General features: G+C 42.0%; 1 protein-coding gene across 1 annotated transcript in view; it reads left to right on the top strand.

Annotated features, from left to right (window-relative positions):
* The window catches only part of PLEK (pleckstrin), a 39,316-nt gene that overhangs the window by 12,647 nt on the left and 9,064 nt on the right, over positions 1-17,605 (top strand). Inside the window, exons 2-6 of the mRNA XM_008057993.2 lie at positions 2,877-3,032; positions 3,272-3,453; positions 5,034-5,125; positions 9,517-9,701; positions 11,531-11,635. Coding sequence (XP_008056184.1) covers positions 2,877-3,032; positions 3,272-3,453; positions 5,034-5,125; positions 9,517-9,701; positions 11,531-11,635 — 720 coding nt within the window. The remainder of the gene's footprint in view (positions 1-2,876; positions 3,033-3,271; positions 3,454-5,033; positions 5,126-9,516; positions 9,702-11,530; positions 11,636-17,605) is intronic.

Genomic DNA, 17,605 nt, shown 5'->3' with positions numbered 1-17,605 from the left:
ACAGAATCTATTTGACATTCCTGAGTTGAACTGAACACAACAGATAAGCTTGGGAGAGAAAGTAAATCACAGAAAGTCAGGCTGAAATGCACAAGAAAGAAAGTTAAGATCCATACTATATTATCTTGGTAATTGCCCAGGATGGTGATGGATTGATTGTAAATGTATGTACATTTCATCTAAAATATATGTATTTGTGTGTGTGTGTATGTGTGTGTGTGTGTGTGTGTATACAAATTCCAGCAGAATACGTTCCCTTTTTCCCTCAAGCCTGCTTTCCTGAGCAACCTGGTCATGGAAATGTAAGTCACCTGCCTTCACACTGGTCAGAGCTCTGCTATTTATCAAGTCTTGTTTAGGTGTACAGAATAGTTTTTGAAGGCATCATTACATGTTATTGTTTTTATTCTTATAATAATCATTTATCTTCTTTATTTTGTCTTCTCTATCAATTAACACATAATATGATTTTAATTACAACCATTCAGTCTACAAATTATTTATTGGGCATTTGGCAATATCATGGTGACGTAGGTTTCTGCCTTCCTGGAACATATAGTTTGGTGATGATTAATAGGTGATAGAGTGTTTTTATAAGTTTATGTATAAAATGTGCATATACATATGTACGTATAAAGTATATACATTGTATAATTTATAACTGATATAATACATATAAGTATACACTTGCATTATGTATACTTACATATACATATTTTGTACATTATCTAAACCTAATTAATACTTATTATCTGTTGAAGGAGAATATTTTTTTTGAGTTGGAGTCTCACTCTGACACCCAGGCTGAAGTACAGTGGCATGCTCATAGCCACCGCAGCCTTTACCTGCTGGACTCAGGTGATCCTTCTGCCTCCGCCTTCCAAGTAGCTGGAACTATAGGTGTGTGCTACCATGCCTAGCTAATTTTTTGATTTACTGCAAGTTGCCCAGGCTGTTCTAAAACCCTTAGGCTCAGACAGTCCTCTTGCCTCTGCCTCCCTAAGTGCTGGGATTAAAGGTGTGAGCCACTGTGCCTGGCTTCAGAAGGATTGTTATCTCCCTGTTAAAAAAGATAATTCTATGGCTCAGAATTATTAAATCTTTTACCCAAGGACGTGTGCAACTAGTAAGTGGCCAACATTGGCTCAAGTGCGGGTTTGACGTTTGACACCACATCGTAGTATACCTTCCAGTGCCCTGAGAACTTCAAGCCATCTATGTATAACGTGTCACACACAATGATGGAGGACGTCTGCAAGCCCAGGGCAGGCCAGGTCGCTTATGACCCCTGAACCTCATTCCACTGGAAAAGAAATCAAAGACAGGTGACGTGTTTCCCTCGCAAACACCTTTGTGCAAAGCCTTCCGCTTTCCGCTTTCCCACTCATTTCTCTCGGTGGCAACTGGCCGAATACTCTTGACTTTCTTCCTCTTTAAAGTTATGACAGTAATACCAGTTCATTATCCTTTTCCAGGAATAGAGAGGTTGAAAGGGCAGCTGTTTATTGTTCTGGAAACTTGAAGCATTGAAGACATTCATCTGTGGTCATCTCTCAACATATTTAATAATGCAACCTCTCTAATAATGTAAAGCACATTCAAACCTATGAAAGCCTATCCAAATTACTTCACTTACTATGTGCTGGAAACCTCTAGGGTAGTCATTCTCATCCCCATCTTAGTGCTGAGAACTGAGCCTCAGAGAGAGCAAGTGGCCTGCCCAACTTTGAGCAGCAGGGAAGCATCAGAGCTGGAGCTAGATGGCCTTACTAAGATTCAGTCTCAGCAGCATGACCAGGGCTTACAAGTGAAGGCAGATTTGGGCAGAACCAGTTTTTATTCACACCCATCTTCAATGAGTCAGATCAGGTAGTTTGTAGGTCATATTTTGAAAGGCACTAGGAAAAGAGCTTTCTACATTTTGACTTTAGAATATTTGACTCTTTCTTCAATTCTGGCAAACCCTCTAAAGAATTAACACTCTCTAAAACAAACAAAAAAACCCTTCCAACCAATTACCAATAATTATCATTTTTTTCTATTTTTCCCCTCAACACAGGCAGTTAAAAGTTTAAAAATAAGTGAAGACCACAACACACAAAAGAACTAGAATCGTGGGTAAGACATAATTACAGAAGAAAAACCTGCTGACAATTCTTACACACAGCAGGGGTGAGATTATTAATATAAGGCGGTGCCTTTGTGGTTCTTGGTGGTGTGAACCAGGCATGAAAAAGGAGGCTCAAAGGAAATTATAGCAGAAAAGGGCCTGGGTGGGGACAAAGTAAACAAAAAGGATTGGTAGTTTTTTCTCAGTGAAATGTGAAGCTGCTAGCATTTGAAAATTTTGCATTAATTTAATGAACATCTACTGTGTGCTCAGTACCATGAGCCAATGGAAGCACCTGATAATGTCATTGCCATTGGAGAAGGAAAGGTAACCACACTGAAGACAATTAAATAACTTTATATGACAATGTATGATAAAGTTCCAGAAAGTGTGGCACAATCAGTGAAAAGAGCAGAAGGTGACCCTGAGATCAGGGTGGGTCGGTGCAGTTTAGAAAGCCTGCTCAATGAGGTGGCCAAGATGAATCTTGAGGGATGATGGGAGATTAGTTAGGGGTGAAAGAGGAGAGAGTGGAGTTGGAAAGGACATTCCAGAGAGTGGGGTCAGCTTGAGCAAAGGAAGAGGGGTAGATATTGGAAAGGCACCCCAAGAAGTCATCGATTTGAGAGGATTTATGTTAGAGAAACAAAGATGACATCACAAAACATTTTTTAATGCTAACTTTAATAGAACTCTCTCCAGTTAGGAAGAAAATATAGTTTGCAAAAAGCCCTGCCCATCTCAGCACTTTTTATTGTCATGACAGGGGAGCGTGTTCAACACCTGGAAACCCATGTGGGTTGTACTGTTAGAAGATGGCATTGAATTCTATAAGAAGAAAAGTGACAACAGCCCCAAAGGAATGATCCCCCTGAAAGGAAGCACTCTGACTAGCCCTTGTCAGGACTTTGGCAAAAGGATGGTGAGTTGACATGACTCGTTGCAATGAACCCCTGGTCAGGCACTGACCTTTTGGTCCATGCATAGTTTACAGTGCAGGTTGGTACTCCTTGGGCCAGTCCCTCCCACTACCACCTATACCCCACTCCAGTATTTGGCTCTCTCTTGGCCAGGACAGGTTTGGGTCAACTGCTTTGCTTTGTGAGGGGCCTCAGCCCCTTGAAAGGAGTCATTCCTAATGAGATGTGTTTTGAATTCCAGTTTGTGTTTAAGATCACAACGACCAAACAGCAGGACCACTTCTTCCAGGCAGCCTTCCTGGAGGAGAGAGATGGCTGGGTTCGGGACATCAAGAAGGCCATTAAATGCATCGAAGGAGGCCAGAAGTTTGCGAGGAAATCCACTAGGAGATCCATTCGCCTGCCAGAGACTATTGACTTAGGGTGATTTTCTGTGTTTGTTTCTCTCTTACCCTCCCCCCCTTTTTCCTTCCCTCTGACAGAGAAAATCACAAGATTCTTCAAGTCTTGGTTCGGATACCTCTGATGTCTGCATCTACTCTGTCAGGTTGATACTAGCACATGGTGTATGTACTAAAATGTTTACCTGGGTCTGAAGGAATGACCCAAGCCTACTAGCTGAGAAGAAGAGGCTAATAGCTTATAAATTTTCTCATATTGGGTAAGAGAAAGAGGGAGAGGGAGAGGGAGAAAGAAAGAGAGGGAGAGAGACAGAGAAACTCATCATTTATGAAGAAAACATTGTAAGTTAGTCTTGAAAGATAGTTTCAAGATCTCTAGGTAGAAAGGAAAAGGCAGGGAGCTATATGTCTAAGCAGACAAACTTTCAAGTTCAAGTTTATGCATTCACACAGTCAGGAAGGGTCAGCCAGGGTAGAAACCATTTGTGCCCTGACCTAATTTAATGGCCTCTGACATTGGCTGGTTTGGAAGTACAGGTGATAGTTATAGCCTGAGGTGGTCAGAGTCCACCAAGTAAATCCAGCCCTTGACAGAAGTAGGAAGCAAGCTTCCTTCCTTAATACATATTTCACATTTCCGGTCACATGGGCCCCTTTCTCTAGAAATCTCTTTCTTCCTGATAATTTTCCTTTTATGTTGAGTATTCCCTGAAATAGTAGCCCTGCTAAAAAGAACACCATGTTGGCTACTTAAAATGTCCAACGAGAATTCTGTTTTCATGGGGAGTGGGGTTGGGAGAGACTCTGAGAGGAAACTAAAGACATCCCTTCTGTGTGACTAACATAAGAGTTGGCATGGCACAGGAATTTGATAGAGTCTGTGCCCTGATCTTAGTAAGACTTAACAGCTCCCCTCACCACGAGAGCTTTTTTTTGTAAAGACCCACGAGGGTGTAGCTGCAGCTGCTGACAGGGGCCAAGAAGTGACCATATTCCTGCAGCACTGTCACAGAGAGTCATGAAAGTGGCCTTCTGTTTTGTTGCTTAGAATTTCTCTGATAAGGCTATCTTTGGTTTATTACTTCAAAGTTAAAATGAGAACTTCTCACTCCTTTGCCTTACACCTTATCACTTTAATAATAAGAGATAAGCTTTGTGGAAACATTCACTTCCTAGAGGAAAATGTCTACAACAGATGGTTTCTTGAAGACCCTTAAATAACTGGGACATTGAGGGGCTGTAAAGATATAGAATTTGTGGAAAATTGACCCTGAAAAACTTTGATCTTGATACCTAAATTGGGGCAACTCTCCATCTCAGGCAGCATTAATCAATTCAATAAAGAGCTTAATGAACTTAAGAATTGTTAAGTATCTTTCTAGAACATTTTGCTAAATTTTGTACGGACCCCAGAGTTACGCAGATATGAATGCTGCCCTTTAACTACCCAGGATCTGGCAGAGATTAGGCTCAAAAGTTACCTGTTGGGACAGCAGGGTGGGGAGGTGGGGAATGGAGGGTAGTTGTACTCATGGGCAACCTTTCCAACATGACAACTCTGAGAGAACTCTCCATTCATTTTTTTTTCTCATTTCTGTGCAGTGCCTTGTATATGTCTATGAAAGACATTGAAAAAGGAATAAAAGAACTGAACCTAGAGAAGGACAAGAAAATTTTTAATCACTGCTTCACAGGTAAAAGGACTTGCAGACCCCAAAATAGGGCAACTAGGAAAGGTGTTATGAAAGTCTCCTTCAGCCTCATGTCTGTGGCGGGGGGTGTGGTGCATGGGGGTTGGATGAAGTCCCAGAATGCAACCTGGTGAGAGTGAGAAAACAGAAAGAACTGTGTTTTTCAAGATTATGTTTTGGGAGCTTCAGCTAAATCAAGGGATTTTTTTCCCCCCAATAAATGGCATTTTCTTGAGAATTGCTAGAGACACAAAGTTGAACAAGATGCATCCCTTGCTATGTAGGGGTCAAGACATATACTGTAAGAGTTAAATGACAATATTAGGGGTGTCAGAGGCTGCACAGGGTCAGGCATTAAGGGTTATAAGTTTAGATGGTATTGTGCAGTTGTTAAAAACATGTTCTTTGGAGCCTGACGACCTTGGTTCAAATCCTGATTCTGCCATTTACTAGCTATAAAACCTTGGGCTAATATCTTAGCTTCTCTGTGCTTTACTTTTCCTGTCTATAAAATGGGATAAATAGTGTACCTGTTTCACGGACTTGTCACTATGCATGTAGAGCAGTGCTGGGCCCACACTAAGTGCTATATGGTGCAGGCTTTCAAGTGGTTATTGTGATTTTAGATGTCACCTATTGGCACAATCAACTCCATTAGTTCAGAAAACAGAAAGAGCTCAGGGGGCTGTTGGAGTGAATGGGAGGTGGTATCTAAATTTGACCCTGAATGGTATAATTTCATTACATATTTTGGGGGAAGATTTCTGAGGGGGAGGCTGGACAGAGAATGGTGAAGACAATGTTATGGGGCAGAGATGTGCAGAATATGCATCTAGGAGAAAAAATTGACCAGCCTGATGGAGCTGATGGTTCATTAGGGCTACAGTGAAAAGTACAGTTTGGGATTAGTTTTGTCAGATGCTAGACCTGGCTTACTTATGGTGGCAAGAGAGGTCAAAGGAAGAAAATCTCTGGGATGCTACAACAGATGTAGAATCTGAGAGCATTGTTGGAGTGACTAGGAGGTGAGAGGATGTGCTTCCAACAGAAAATTCATGAAAACAGTCCCAGTCGGGGTCAGGAAGGCTAAGGGGAAAAGGGGGTGATCTGTGATGGTAGGGTAGCATCCCATGGGAATGAGTCTCAGAGGGTGAAGGCAGCAGCCCAGGTGAATCAGGCAAGTCAGGGTCAAGATTTGGGATCAAGACACCAAGCTGTAGGTGGTGGTAAGGGAAACTGACAAGAGCAAGGAAGGACCCTGAACTGAGGTCACTGTGAAAGAGTCTCAAGCAAAGGGAACAGGAGGGGGTTCCAGTGCCAACTCCAGGCGCAAGATCCTGGCCAGACTTATTTCTTGTGTAATGTGTAACGAGTCTCAGAGTCTTGGTTGACCACTTCTTAAGTGCTTCCAGTTGAAAGTCAGAGTGGGTTCTAGAAATTTCTGTGGGCAGAGCCTTCTGGTGGGAGTCAGTTGGCCTCATCTGGGAGAAGAAGGGCAGCAGAGACTGGGACCAGGCAGTCTGTAATGAAAATGATAAAGGATCGTCAATGTCAGGTGACAGGGAAACTAGACTGAACTTGTCTTTCAGACTTCAGCATCCCTTGCTGAACAGGCGTAGACCCACGTTTTAGAACATATAAAAGTGGTGGCCCAAAGTAGGTGTAAAGTAGGCCTAAGGTCACTTAAATGCTCTGAGCCTTAATTTTCTCATCCTTAAAACAAGGACTATAATTCTTGCCATACCTCTTTTACAGGGGTGCTATGAGGAGTAAAAGCAAAAATGCAGTGTCAATTAGTTTGCCCTTGTAAAGAAAGAAAAGTGGGCAGAAGCCTTTCAAATATGAAAGTCATGGAAGGCTTGCTATCCAACTGCTCTTGAGCACTTCTATTTTGAGGGTGACATTCCTACTGCTCTTGCTTGGATGACCCGAAACTGGCAGACTGTTATGTTGGCTCCTTTGTTGGCTACATTTGTAAAGAACATACTGTCCTTTATTTTATTAAAATATATATATATATTTTTGAGTTGGAGTCTCACTCTGTCACCCAGACTGGAGTGCAGTGGCATGCTCCTGGCCACCTCAGCCTTGACCTGCTGGGCTCTGGCGATCCTTTCGCCTCAGCCTTCCAAGTAGCTGGAACTACAGGCGCACGCTACCACGCCGGGCTAATTTTTTATTTATTGTAGAGATGAGGTCTCGCCAAGTTGCCCAGGTGGGTCTCGAACCCGCGGGCTCAGGCAATCCACTCACCTCGGCCTCCCAAAGCGCAGGATTACAGGCTGAGTCACCGAGCCTGGCTTATTAAAATATTTTTTATTGACACGATAATAGTTATACATAATTGTGGAGTACAACTGATGTTCTAATACATGTATACATTATGTAGTGATTAAATCATGGTAATTAGCATATCCGTACCTTAATCATTTGCTGTTTTTTTTGTTGTTGTTGTGGGAGAGAACATGCAAGTTTTTTTTTTTTAATTTTAAAAGATATGGGGCACAATTCAGGATTAGGTATACAAGTGATCATCATACAAGTAAAGTTTGGGCTTCCCTTTGGTCCCCACTTTGCCTGGTTTGAGATCAGCTACCCTTATTGATGTTGTGTCCCCTCCCCCATCTTCCACCCTGGCAGTATCCCGCTACTGCCAATCCCTTTCTTACAGTATTATGGTAAATGTTCAGGGTCCACTTATGAGTGAGAACATGTGGTACTCTAGAACATGCTATTTTTAATACAAGTGTCATTGTAGCCTGCTAATAATCCAAGTGATGGGTCCATTTCATTTTATTCTCTTTGTAATCCTTTCTTGAAGCAGAATTGATCAAATACCTTCTCTAGGTTCCTGCTAAACCCTGAAAAGGCACGACAATCAGCGCAGGACATGTCATCAAATATTAATTTAGGACACACATTCATCATTTTTTTTTTTTTTGAGTTGGAGTCTCACTCTGTCGCCCAGACTGGAGTGCAGTGGCCGCTCCTGGTCACCGCAGCCTCGACCTGCGCTACCACGCCCGGCTGATTTTTTGATTTATTGTAGAAATGAGGTCTGCTGCCCAGGCAGTTCTCGAACCCACGGGCTCAGGCAATCTACTCACCTCAGCCTCCCAAAGGCGCAGGATTACAGGCTGGGCCACCGAGCCCGGCTTCATCATGTTATTTCCTGTTAAAAACTTGCAATGACTTCTCATTGCCAAAATTCATAAGGTGCCATCAATGCTCTCTCCACCCCCTCTTTGCCTTCCTCCTCCTCTGTTTCCTTTTGCCTTATTTCCCCTAACTCCTCCCCCTGCCCCATGGGGCTGCTTCTTGCCTGCATGCATCTGTTCACACTGCTGCCCCCTCAGCCTGGGCTAGTTCCTCTCAGGCCCTGTCTCATATGCTTGGCAAACACCTACTCATTTTTTAAGCCTCTGCCTAGTGTCACTTCCTCTATGAATCTTTTCTGGCAGTGCTTGCACAGCCCCTTCCCCTCAACCTCTCCCCCCATCACACCTTCAGATTGGACTCAGTAGTTCCACAGTATTGACTTATAGCAGGGCATTTATTACAAGACTTCCTTATCACCCATTGTGTCCTTTTAGATTCGCTGAGGGTATCTCCCAATACCCATCAGAGTACTTAGCATGTAGTAGGTGCTCAATATATGTTTGTTAATGGAATGAATGAGTGGGTTAGTGAAAACAATTATTTAAATACATGGGTTACTTTTTTAAAGAGACCTTATTTTAAAATGTTTATTAGTGTTTTTTTTTTTAGATGGGGGTCTGGCTACATTGTCCAGGTTGGTCTCAAATTCCAAGCAGTCCTCCTGCCTCAGCCTCCTGAGTAGCAGGGACCACAGGTGTGAGCCACCATGCCTGACCATGTGTTGTTTCTTAAGCAACATGAAGATTTTTTTTTTTTAAGTTGAAGTTTCACTCTGTTGCCCAGGCTGGAGTGCAGTGGCACACTCATGGCCACCTCAGCATCGACCTGTTGGGCTTAGGCGATCCCTCCACCTCAGTCTTCCAAGTAGCCGGAACTACAGGCGCATGCTACCACGTCTGGCTAGTTTTTGATTTATTGTAGAGATGAGGTCTCGTCAAGTTGCCTGGGTGGGTCTCGAACCCGTGGGTTCAGGCAATCCACTCACCTCAGCCTCCCAAAGTGCTGGGAGTACAGGCTAGACCATCAAACCCAGCCTAGATGTTTTAAAAAGTCCTTTACTTGGCTCCTTTTTTCTCTAGATATCTATCCCACTGATTTGTTTTTTATTCTTGAAATGACAGAAATGATGAGACAAGTCAGACACTTGGGTGCTCCAGAGCAAGTTTAGGGGTGACTGTCGGTGGCCTTTTCTTTGGTGAGGAGAGTTAACTTTCCCTCCAATGGGTCCCATCCAGGTAACTGTGTCATCGACTGGCTGGTATCCAACAAGTCTGTTCGGAATCGCCAGGAAGGCCTCATGATTGCCTCTTCACTGCTCAATGAAGGGTATCTGCAGCCTGCTGGAGACTTGTCCAAGAATGCAGTGGATGGAACTGCTGAAAATCCTTTCCTGGACAACCCCGATGCCTTCTACTACTTTGTAAGTGAGAAAAGCTACCCATCTATTCTTCCTGTAATGAGGGCTACCCTGAGTTGATTTTTGGTTGATTTCAATTCATAGACACATATGCAAAAGAAAGGGCCCAGACCTACAGAGCACTGTTAGGCCGGAGGTGGGGGACTCCCAGGAAGAACAAGGAAATACCTGAAGCTTCCAAGTCCATTTGGAGCTTATATCACATCAGCGTATCCCAGACTTGTCATCTGCCCCCTCTACAACACTTGCCCTGGCCAAGTGAATTCCTTAAAAGGAAATATTGTTTACTCAAATAATATTTTTTAATTACTTTCTAAACTTTATTGTGTTATATCTATTCTCATTCTAAGCAACAATTCATTTATTAAAACTTATTAGGCCCTAGTCCCTGGCAGCCACCATCTTAGACAAAGAGCTACAACAGAGGGGGAGGGGGGTGGGGCAAAAATTCAGCTCTCATGGAGTTTCCTTTCTAGAAGGGATCCGTGAAACTACAGGTGTGATGTGCTAGGTGTGTTTTTCTAAATGTCCATTAAAATACATGACTCAGGCCAGGCATAGCGGCTCAAGCCTGTAAACCCAGCACTTTGGGAGGCCAAGGCGAGAGGATTTCCTGAGCCTGAGGGTTCAAGACCAGCCTGGGCAACATGGTGAGACCTCGGCTGTACAATTAAAAAAAAAAATTAGCCGGGCTTGGTAGTGCATGCCTGTAGTTCTGGCTACTTGGAAGGCTGAGGCAGAAGGATCACCAGAACCCAGCAGGTCCATGCTGGGGTGGCCGTGAGCGTGCCACTGCACTCCAGCTTGGGCGATGGAGTGAGACTCCAACTCAAAAAAAAAAAAATGACTCAATACAAAATGAGTTTATCTACACGTCACCTCCTGCAGTCGTCTTGGGTACTTCCCATAGTATGCTTACTCAGGATTGGGAAACACTAGATGAACCAATTTTGGACCACGTGAGATATCCAACAACAGTGGATTTCTAGGGGGATTTTGGCAGTTTTGTTTCTATTTTGGAACCAAGTACAGAAGTTAGAAAGCTACTTAAGAGAACCAGCCTTCTTACAAAAGTGAAGCGAATGTCCCAGAGAGAGTTTCATTTCACTCTGGGGGAAGTTCCATTGTCAGTTTCATGTTTTTAAAAGGTAGATTTATTAAAGGAAAGCTGCATTGTGAAGGACACAAAGGGCAGGATAGCAGTGAAAGTGTCTGCTGTCAGCCTCAGTTTCATTTTTTAAGACCTTTGATCTGGTTGTTTATAGTCATTTAAATGCAGGATTCTAAAAATATCCATCAGAGTGGCTCTTCTTCCTCTATGATTCATTACTCACTTTTGCTGAGCAAGTCCCAATCCCCTCCTGACCTCAGAGGATGAGGTTGGACACATGCTCTCAGTTTTCACCAAGAAGGGGCTTAGTGGCAAAGGTTAAGATGAAGGTAGTATTGCTAATTATAAATTAGCCCACCTTGCTTTCAAGAATGTGACCATGATGTCCCGGGAGAAGGAAGGATTTGAAGGCAGAAATGTGCATGGTGAGGAAATGGAGCTAAACTTAGGATATAGCTTAGAGGATCTCATAGAAAAAAGGGATACTGACAAGATCACACTTGAGTGAAGGCAAGAAAGGAACAGTAGAAGCAAGTGAAAGGAGGAGGAGAAACCAGTGAACCAAGCACAGTCTTTGAAGTTCGGATTAGGGTATGTACAATAGCGGAAGGAAATGGAGGAGCCTACCCTAGCAGCTGGTGTTGAGGGGAGAATGGAGATGGTAACTGCGGCAATATGCCTGAGACTGGTAAAGTCAACTTGCTGTTTGATTTCCCAATAGCCAGACAGTGGGTTCTTCTGTGAAGAGAATTCCAGTGATGATGATGTGATTCTGAAAGAAGAATTCAGAGGGGTTATTATCAAGCAGGGATGTTTACTGAAGCAGGTGAGTGGCCACCACTGTTTCCTTCTAGCCTTTGCCCCTTACCAGGTCCTTTCTATTTTTAAGTTATCAAATAAAATTTAGTTTGTTTGACTAATAGTCACGCAGAAAATAAAATCCACAGAATGTCAGATAGATGAATAACTAAGTAGATTATCAAAGCAATATTAGGTCAGGAAGACAGAGACAGGCAGGGCGGAAGGTGCCCCGGGAAGTAGGAAAATACTTCTTTTATCAATATTATAGGGGAAAAAAAGGCATTTCAAGAAAATTATTGCCCCTTTTATTGGCTAGAGGAGATAAATTATCTAAGTGATGCCATTCAAAAGACAGAGATATTTCACAGTAAAATAATTTTTATTTTGCCTGTCCCTCCTCTCTTCAAAGTAACCAGGAAAGCAGAAACAGGCCACACCCACAGGGGAATGTCATATACCATTGAGAACAAGGACATGCCATTCCAGACTATGAGTAGGGCCTGATGAGACCAAAACCATGGCATGCCTGTGGCCAGCTCCACAGGAACCACAGACAGAGGTCAAATCCAGACTGAGGCATGGACACAGTCCTGGGGGGATGCTCAGGTATCCACAGGTACAGGCCACCATCAGTCTGGGAGGTGAGGGCTGGTGTGAGTGAAAGAGCTCTAGGTGGTACCAGATATCAAGGTGCACGATGATGTCATGAGGTAAGAGAATGCAAGAGCTAGGAATGAGTGAGGAACCCAGGGCCAGCCCCTAGCAGGGAAAGAAATAGCAAGAAGACATGAGAAGATTCTGGGTGAAGCAAACAGATACCAGCACATAGTGTCAGGGAGACCGAGGCTGCTTTACAGGGCCAAGGTCTTGCCTTCCTCGCTGTGCTGTGAGCTGCCTGAAAAGCACTGCTCAGTATATAATGGGCAGAACTGATTGCAGTAAGAAGATGTCCATGCCCTGTCTATAGGCCCTAGGGGACTGAGAGAGATGACTTACTTCATACTAGAACCATTCACTTACATCTCAGTGAATAGTGGTATGGGATAGGAGGGAAGAACCAGAGCACAGCATAGGTCTGTACTTACAAAGAGGAACTTTGGGCTAGTTGAGAGAAGGTATAGATATGGATTTTGAGTTTCCCTGGGGGAAGTGGAGATTAGAATGGAAAAACTACCGTCACATCAGTTTTAAGAGAACAGTGTTCTGAGAAACATACAGCCAGGATTTAGAAAGAATATGTGGACTATTCTAATATCTTTTTATGACGGAGTGACCAGCTTGATAGGTTAAAGGAAAGACAGAGGGGCAGGAGCAAGGCCAACCTTATAGAGGGAAGACTCCGGCAGTGGTCCCTGGGCAGAGTTTACCCGTTGCTGGCTTCCTCATTGGTTCTCCCAACTATTCCTGTATTCCAGGCTCTTTGATTGCAGATATGGGAAGGTGACTGTTAAGACAGGGAAATCTTGGGAGAGAATTTCATTATTCCCTTATTTTCTTCTATAATTCTATGTTCTTATCAGCTCCAAAATTCTCTATTTTAATCAGTTCCATAATTTTATATTGTTATCAGTTCCATCATTCTATATTGTTATCAGCTATTTCTTGAATTAGTTGATCAGACAAGTCCTAATCTAGAGTGGGGCTCTTAGAAAGCCAAGGATGAAGGTTAATAATGAGTAGATAAAATTTGAACTGGACTGGACTGGACCCATGTCTGAACAAAGCACCCTAGTGGAGACCCTGGATGGTAAAAAATTGGCTGTGGGCAATGGATGTCAGGGTATGTTTTCAAGATAATGGGAACAGGAAGTAAACTTACTTAAGTGTTTCCCTTTCCTTCCTTTACCTAATCTTTGATAGGTCCAATTTAGCCTTAGCTAGGCCAGTATGGAAAGCTTATTATCATGACAAAGGACACCTGTGCTCCACACCTCGCAGATGGGAAGTAGCTGTGGCCAACTGGAGGACATTTCCCCCCACCATTCTTCCCACTTTTCTCATTCCAGGGGAAGTAATCCTACTTGGCAAATTTGAGGATAAATGATTTCGGATTATATTCCATATAATCCCTTTTTATGTAATTTCTTCTGTTATGACAATGAATAAAATATTCATTTGCTTAATATTAAATCTCCCAGGGAACAGATAAAACTTCACTCAGGTCAGTTAAATCAGAGTCTCCGTATTTTTACAGCTCCCAAGTGATCTTGATATGCAGCCAAGACTGAGAACCCTGAGCTAACTTTTTTCTTAAAAGCTAACTTATCCTATTATCAAAATCCTACAACTTCAGTAGTCATCCTTAGAAGATTCTTTTTTATGTGAATAAAACAGAAATCTATGAATTTAGAAATTTTGTTCTTTTATAATATTCTTTTATCTAATTTTTTTTAAAGCAGGGTGTAGGAAGCAAAGAATGTTATTTGGGTTTTTTTTCTTTTGTTATTTATTTATTTATTTTTTTTATAATCAATATTTTATTATGATGTTGTGGGGTACAGTTAAGGGTTAGGTATACAAATACGTCTCATTCAGGCACCCTATTGATAAGAGGTGCATCCCCATCCCCAGACAGATATTTGCTACCGTTAATCCCATCTCCCTCCCCCCGCTATAGTTTCCCACTACTGTCAGTCATTTTCTTATAGTATTAGGTTGGATGTTCAAGGTCCATTATATGAGTGAGAACATGCGATACTCGGACCTTTGTTTTTGTGAGAGGTCACTCGGTATTATAGACTCTAGTTCCATCCAGGTTGCTGTGAAATTCTTGATTTTGTTCTTTTTTATGGCTGCGTAGTATTCCATCGTGTATATGTACCACATTTTTTAAATCCAGTCCTCTTTTGATGGGCAGCATGGTTGCTTCCAGGTTCTTGCTATTGTGAACAATGCTGCAATAAACATACGTGTGCAGGTATCTTTTTTATAGAGTGATTTGAGTTCTTCCGGATATATTCCCAGTAGGGGGATTGCGGGGTCATATGGGAGGTTGATATTTAAAGCTTTTAGGAATCACCACACTGCTTTCCACAGAGGTTGCACTAGTTTACACTCCCATCAACAGTGTAGAAGTGTTCCCTTTTCACCACACCCTCTCCAGCAGCTGTCATTTTTTGAGTTGTTGATAATTGCCATTCTGGCTGAAGTTAGGTGGTATCTCATTGTGGTTTTGATTTGCATCTCCCTGATGATTAGTGAGGTTGAACATTTCTTCATATATCTGTTGGCTGCTCAGATGTCTTCCTTTGTGAAGTGTCTGTTCATATCTTTTGTCCATTTTATAATGGGGTGGTTTGTTTTTTTCTTTTCAGCATGTTTGAGTTCCCTGTAGATCAAAGATGTTAAGCCTTTGTCTGACCTGATATTGGCAAATACTTTTTCCCAGTCTGTAGCTGTCTCCCTGCTCTCTTGATGGTTTCTTTGGCTTTGTAGAAGCTTGTCAGTTTAATAAGGTCCCACTTGTCTATCCTGTCTCTTATGACCTGTGGGTTTTGGGTCTTGTTCAGGAATTGGAGGCCAGTTCCGATTTCCATGAGGGTATATCCTTCATTTTCTGAGGTTCTTATGGTTTGGGGTTTTATTTAGGTCTCTGATCCATTTGGAGTTAACCTTTGTGCACGGGGATAGATAGGGGTCCTGTTTCAATCTTCTGCATGTGGTCAGCCAGTTTTCCCAGCACCATTTACTGAATAGGTTCTCCTCTCCCCAGTGGTAGGTGGTGGAGGCTTTGTCGAAGATGAGTTGGTTGAGAAATTGAGGTTTTGCTTCTGGAATCTCAATTCTATTCCATTGATCTATATGCCTATTCCTATACCAATACCAAGCTGCTTTGATGATTGTAGCTTTATAGTAAAGTTTGAAGTCTGGTAATGTGATACCACCTGCTTTGGTTTTTTTTGCTGAGAATTGTTCTGGCTATTCTTGAACATTTGTGTTTCCATATCAATTCCTGTGTTGTTTTTTCTAGGTCTGAGAAAAATGTTGCTGGTAATTTGATGGGTATTGCATTGAATTTGTAGATTGCCTTAGGTAAGATGGACATCTTCACAATGTTGATTCTTCCGATCCATGAGCATGGGATATTTTTCCACTTGTTTGTGTCATCTTTGATTTCTTTGAGCAGTGTTTTGTAGTTTTCATTGTAAAGGGCTTTCACATCTCTGGTTAGAAAGATGCCAAGGTATTTCATTTTTTTGTGGCTATTGTGAGTGGAATTGTGTTTTTTTATTTGGGTTTCTGTTTGTTTATTATTGGTGTAAAGAAATGCCATTGTCTTTTGTACATTTATTTTGTCTCCTGAGACTTTGTCAAAGGCCTTTATCAGTGTAAGGAGGTTTTTGACAGATTCTCTTGGGTTTTCAAGGTACACAATCATATCGTCTGCAAAGAGAGATAATTTGACTTCCTCTTTTCCTATTTGGATACCCCTGATTGCCTTCTCTTCTCTGATTGCTCGAGCCAGGACTTCCAATACTATGTTGAACAGGAGGGGTGAGAGTGGGCATCCTTGTCTTGTTCCAGTTTTTAGGGAAATGGTTCCAATTTTTGTCTGTTTAGGAGTATGCTGGCTATGGGTTTCTCGTAGATGGCTTTTACTATTTTGAGGTATGTTCCTCTTATGCCTAGATGTTCAAGAGTTTTTATCAAGAAGGGGTGCTGGATTTTATCAAAAACTTTTTCTACATCTAATGATATAATCATGTGGTTTTTGTTTTGACATCTGTTGATGTATTTAATTACATTTATGGTTTTACGAATGTTGAGCCAGACTTGCATCCCAGGAATGAAGCCTACTTGGTCATGGTGGATGATTTTTGAGATGTGTTGTTGAATCTGGTTCGCTAGGATCTTGTTGAGAATTTTAACATCTATGTTCATCAAAGATATTGGCCTGTAGTTCTCCTTCTTTGTTGGATCTTTACCTGGCTTGGGTATCAATGTGATGTTGGCTTCGTAAAATGATTTGGGGAGAGTTCCATCTTTTTCAATCACCTGGAATACCTTTAGTAGGATTGGTATCACCTCTTCCTTAAATGTCTTGTAGAATTCTGCTGGAAAGTCATCTGAACCAGGGCTTTTTTTTGTAGGTCGTTTTCTTATTACATAGTCAATTTCCTTGATTGTTATTGGTCTATTTAGGGTCTCAATTTCTTCTTGTTCCAACCTAGGTAGGTTGTGTGATGTCAGAAAGTCCTCCATTTCCTTAAGGTTTTCAAGTTTGTTTCCATACAAGTGTACATAGTAGTCTCTAATGATTTTTTGTATTTCTTCAGGGTCAGATGTGACTTCATCTTTTGTGTTTCTGATTGTGCTTATTTGGGTTTTTTCTCATTTTTTTTTGGTCAGTCTAGCTAGGGGACCATCGATCTTGTTTATCCTTTCGAAGAACCAGCTTTTTGTTTCATTGATTTTTTTGTATTATCTTTTTGTCTTCTATGTCCTGGATTTGGGCTTTTATTTTGGTGACCTGGATTCTTCTGCTGAAATTAGGGTTTTTGTGGTCTTGCTTTTCCAGCTTCCTTAGGTGGCTTGTTAGGGATATAAATTCCCCTCTTACTACAGCTTTTAAGGCATCTCAGAGATTTTGGTAAGATGTTTCTTCATTTTCATTTGTTTCCAGGTATCTTTTGATCCCTGTTTTGATTTCATCATTGACCCAGGAGGTGTTTAGCGTCATGCTGTTTAGTGTCCATGTCTTTGTGGGTTTTGGGGGGCTTTGTTGGTGTCAATGTTTATTTTTATTCCACTGTGGTCTGAGAAGGTGCATGGTAGAATTTCGGTCCTTTTAAATTTGCTTATGCTTGATTTATGTCCAATTATGTGGTCGCTCTTAGAATACATTCCATGTGGTAATGAGTAGAATGTGAATTCTGTGGTCTTTGGATGGAGTGTTCGGTAGGTATCAATTAAGTCCATTTGGTCCAGAGTCACCTTGGGGTTCCGGATCTCCTTGCTGATTTTTTGTCCTGATGATCTGTCTAGGGTTGTGAGT

This window comes from Carlito syrichta, unplaced genomic scaffold (genome assembly GCF_000164805.1).
Source record: "Carlito syrichta isolate Samal-C Ts95f unplaced genomic scaffold, Tarsius_syrichta-2.0.1 Scaffold88978, whole genome shotgun sequence".
Taxonomy (NCBI): Eukaryota; Metazoa; Chordata; class Mammalia; order Primates; family Tarsiidae; genus Carlito; species Carlito syrichta.
The sequence above is the reverse complement of the archived record's forward strand: the minus strand, read 5'-3'. Positions and strand labels throughout refer to the sequence as shown.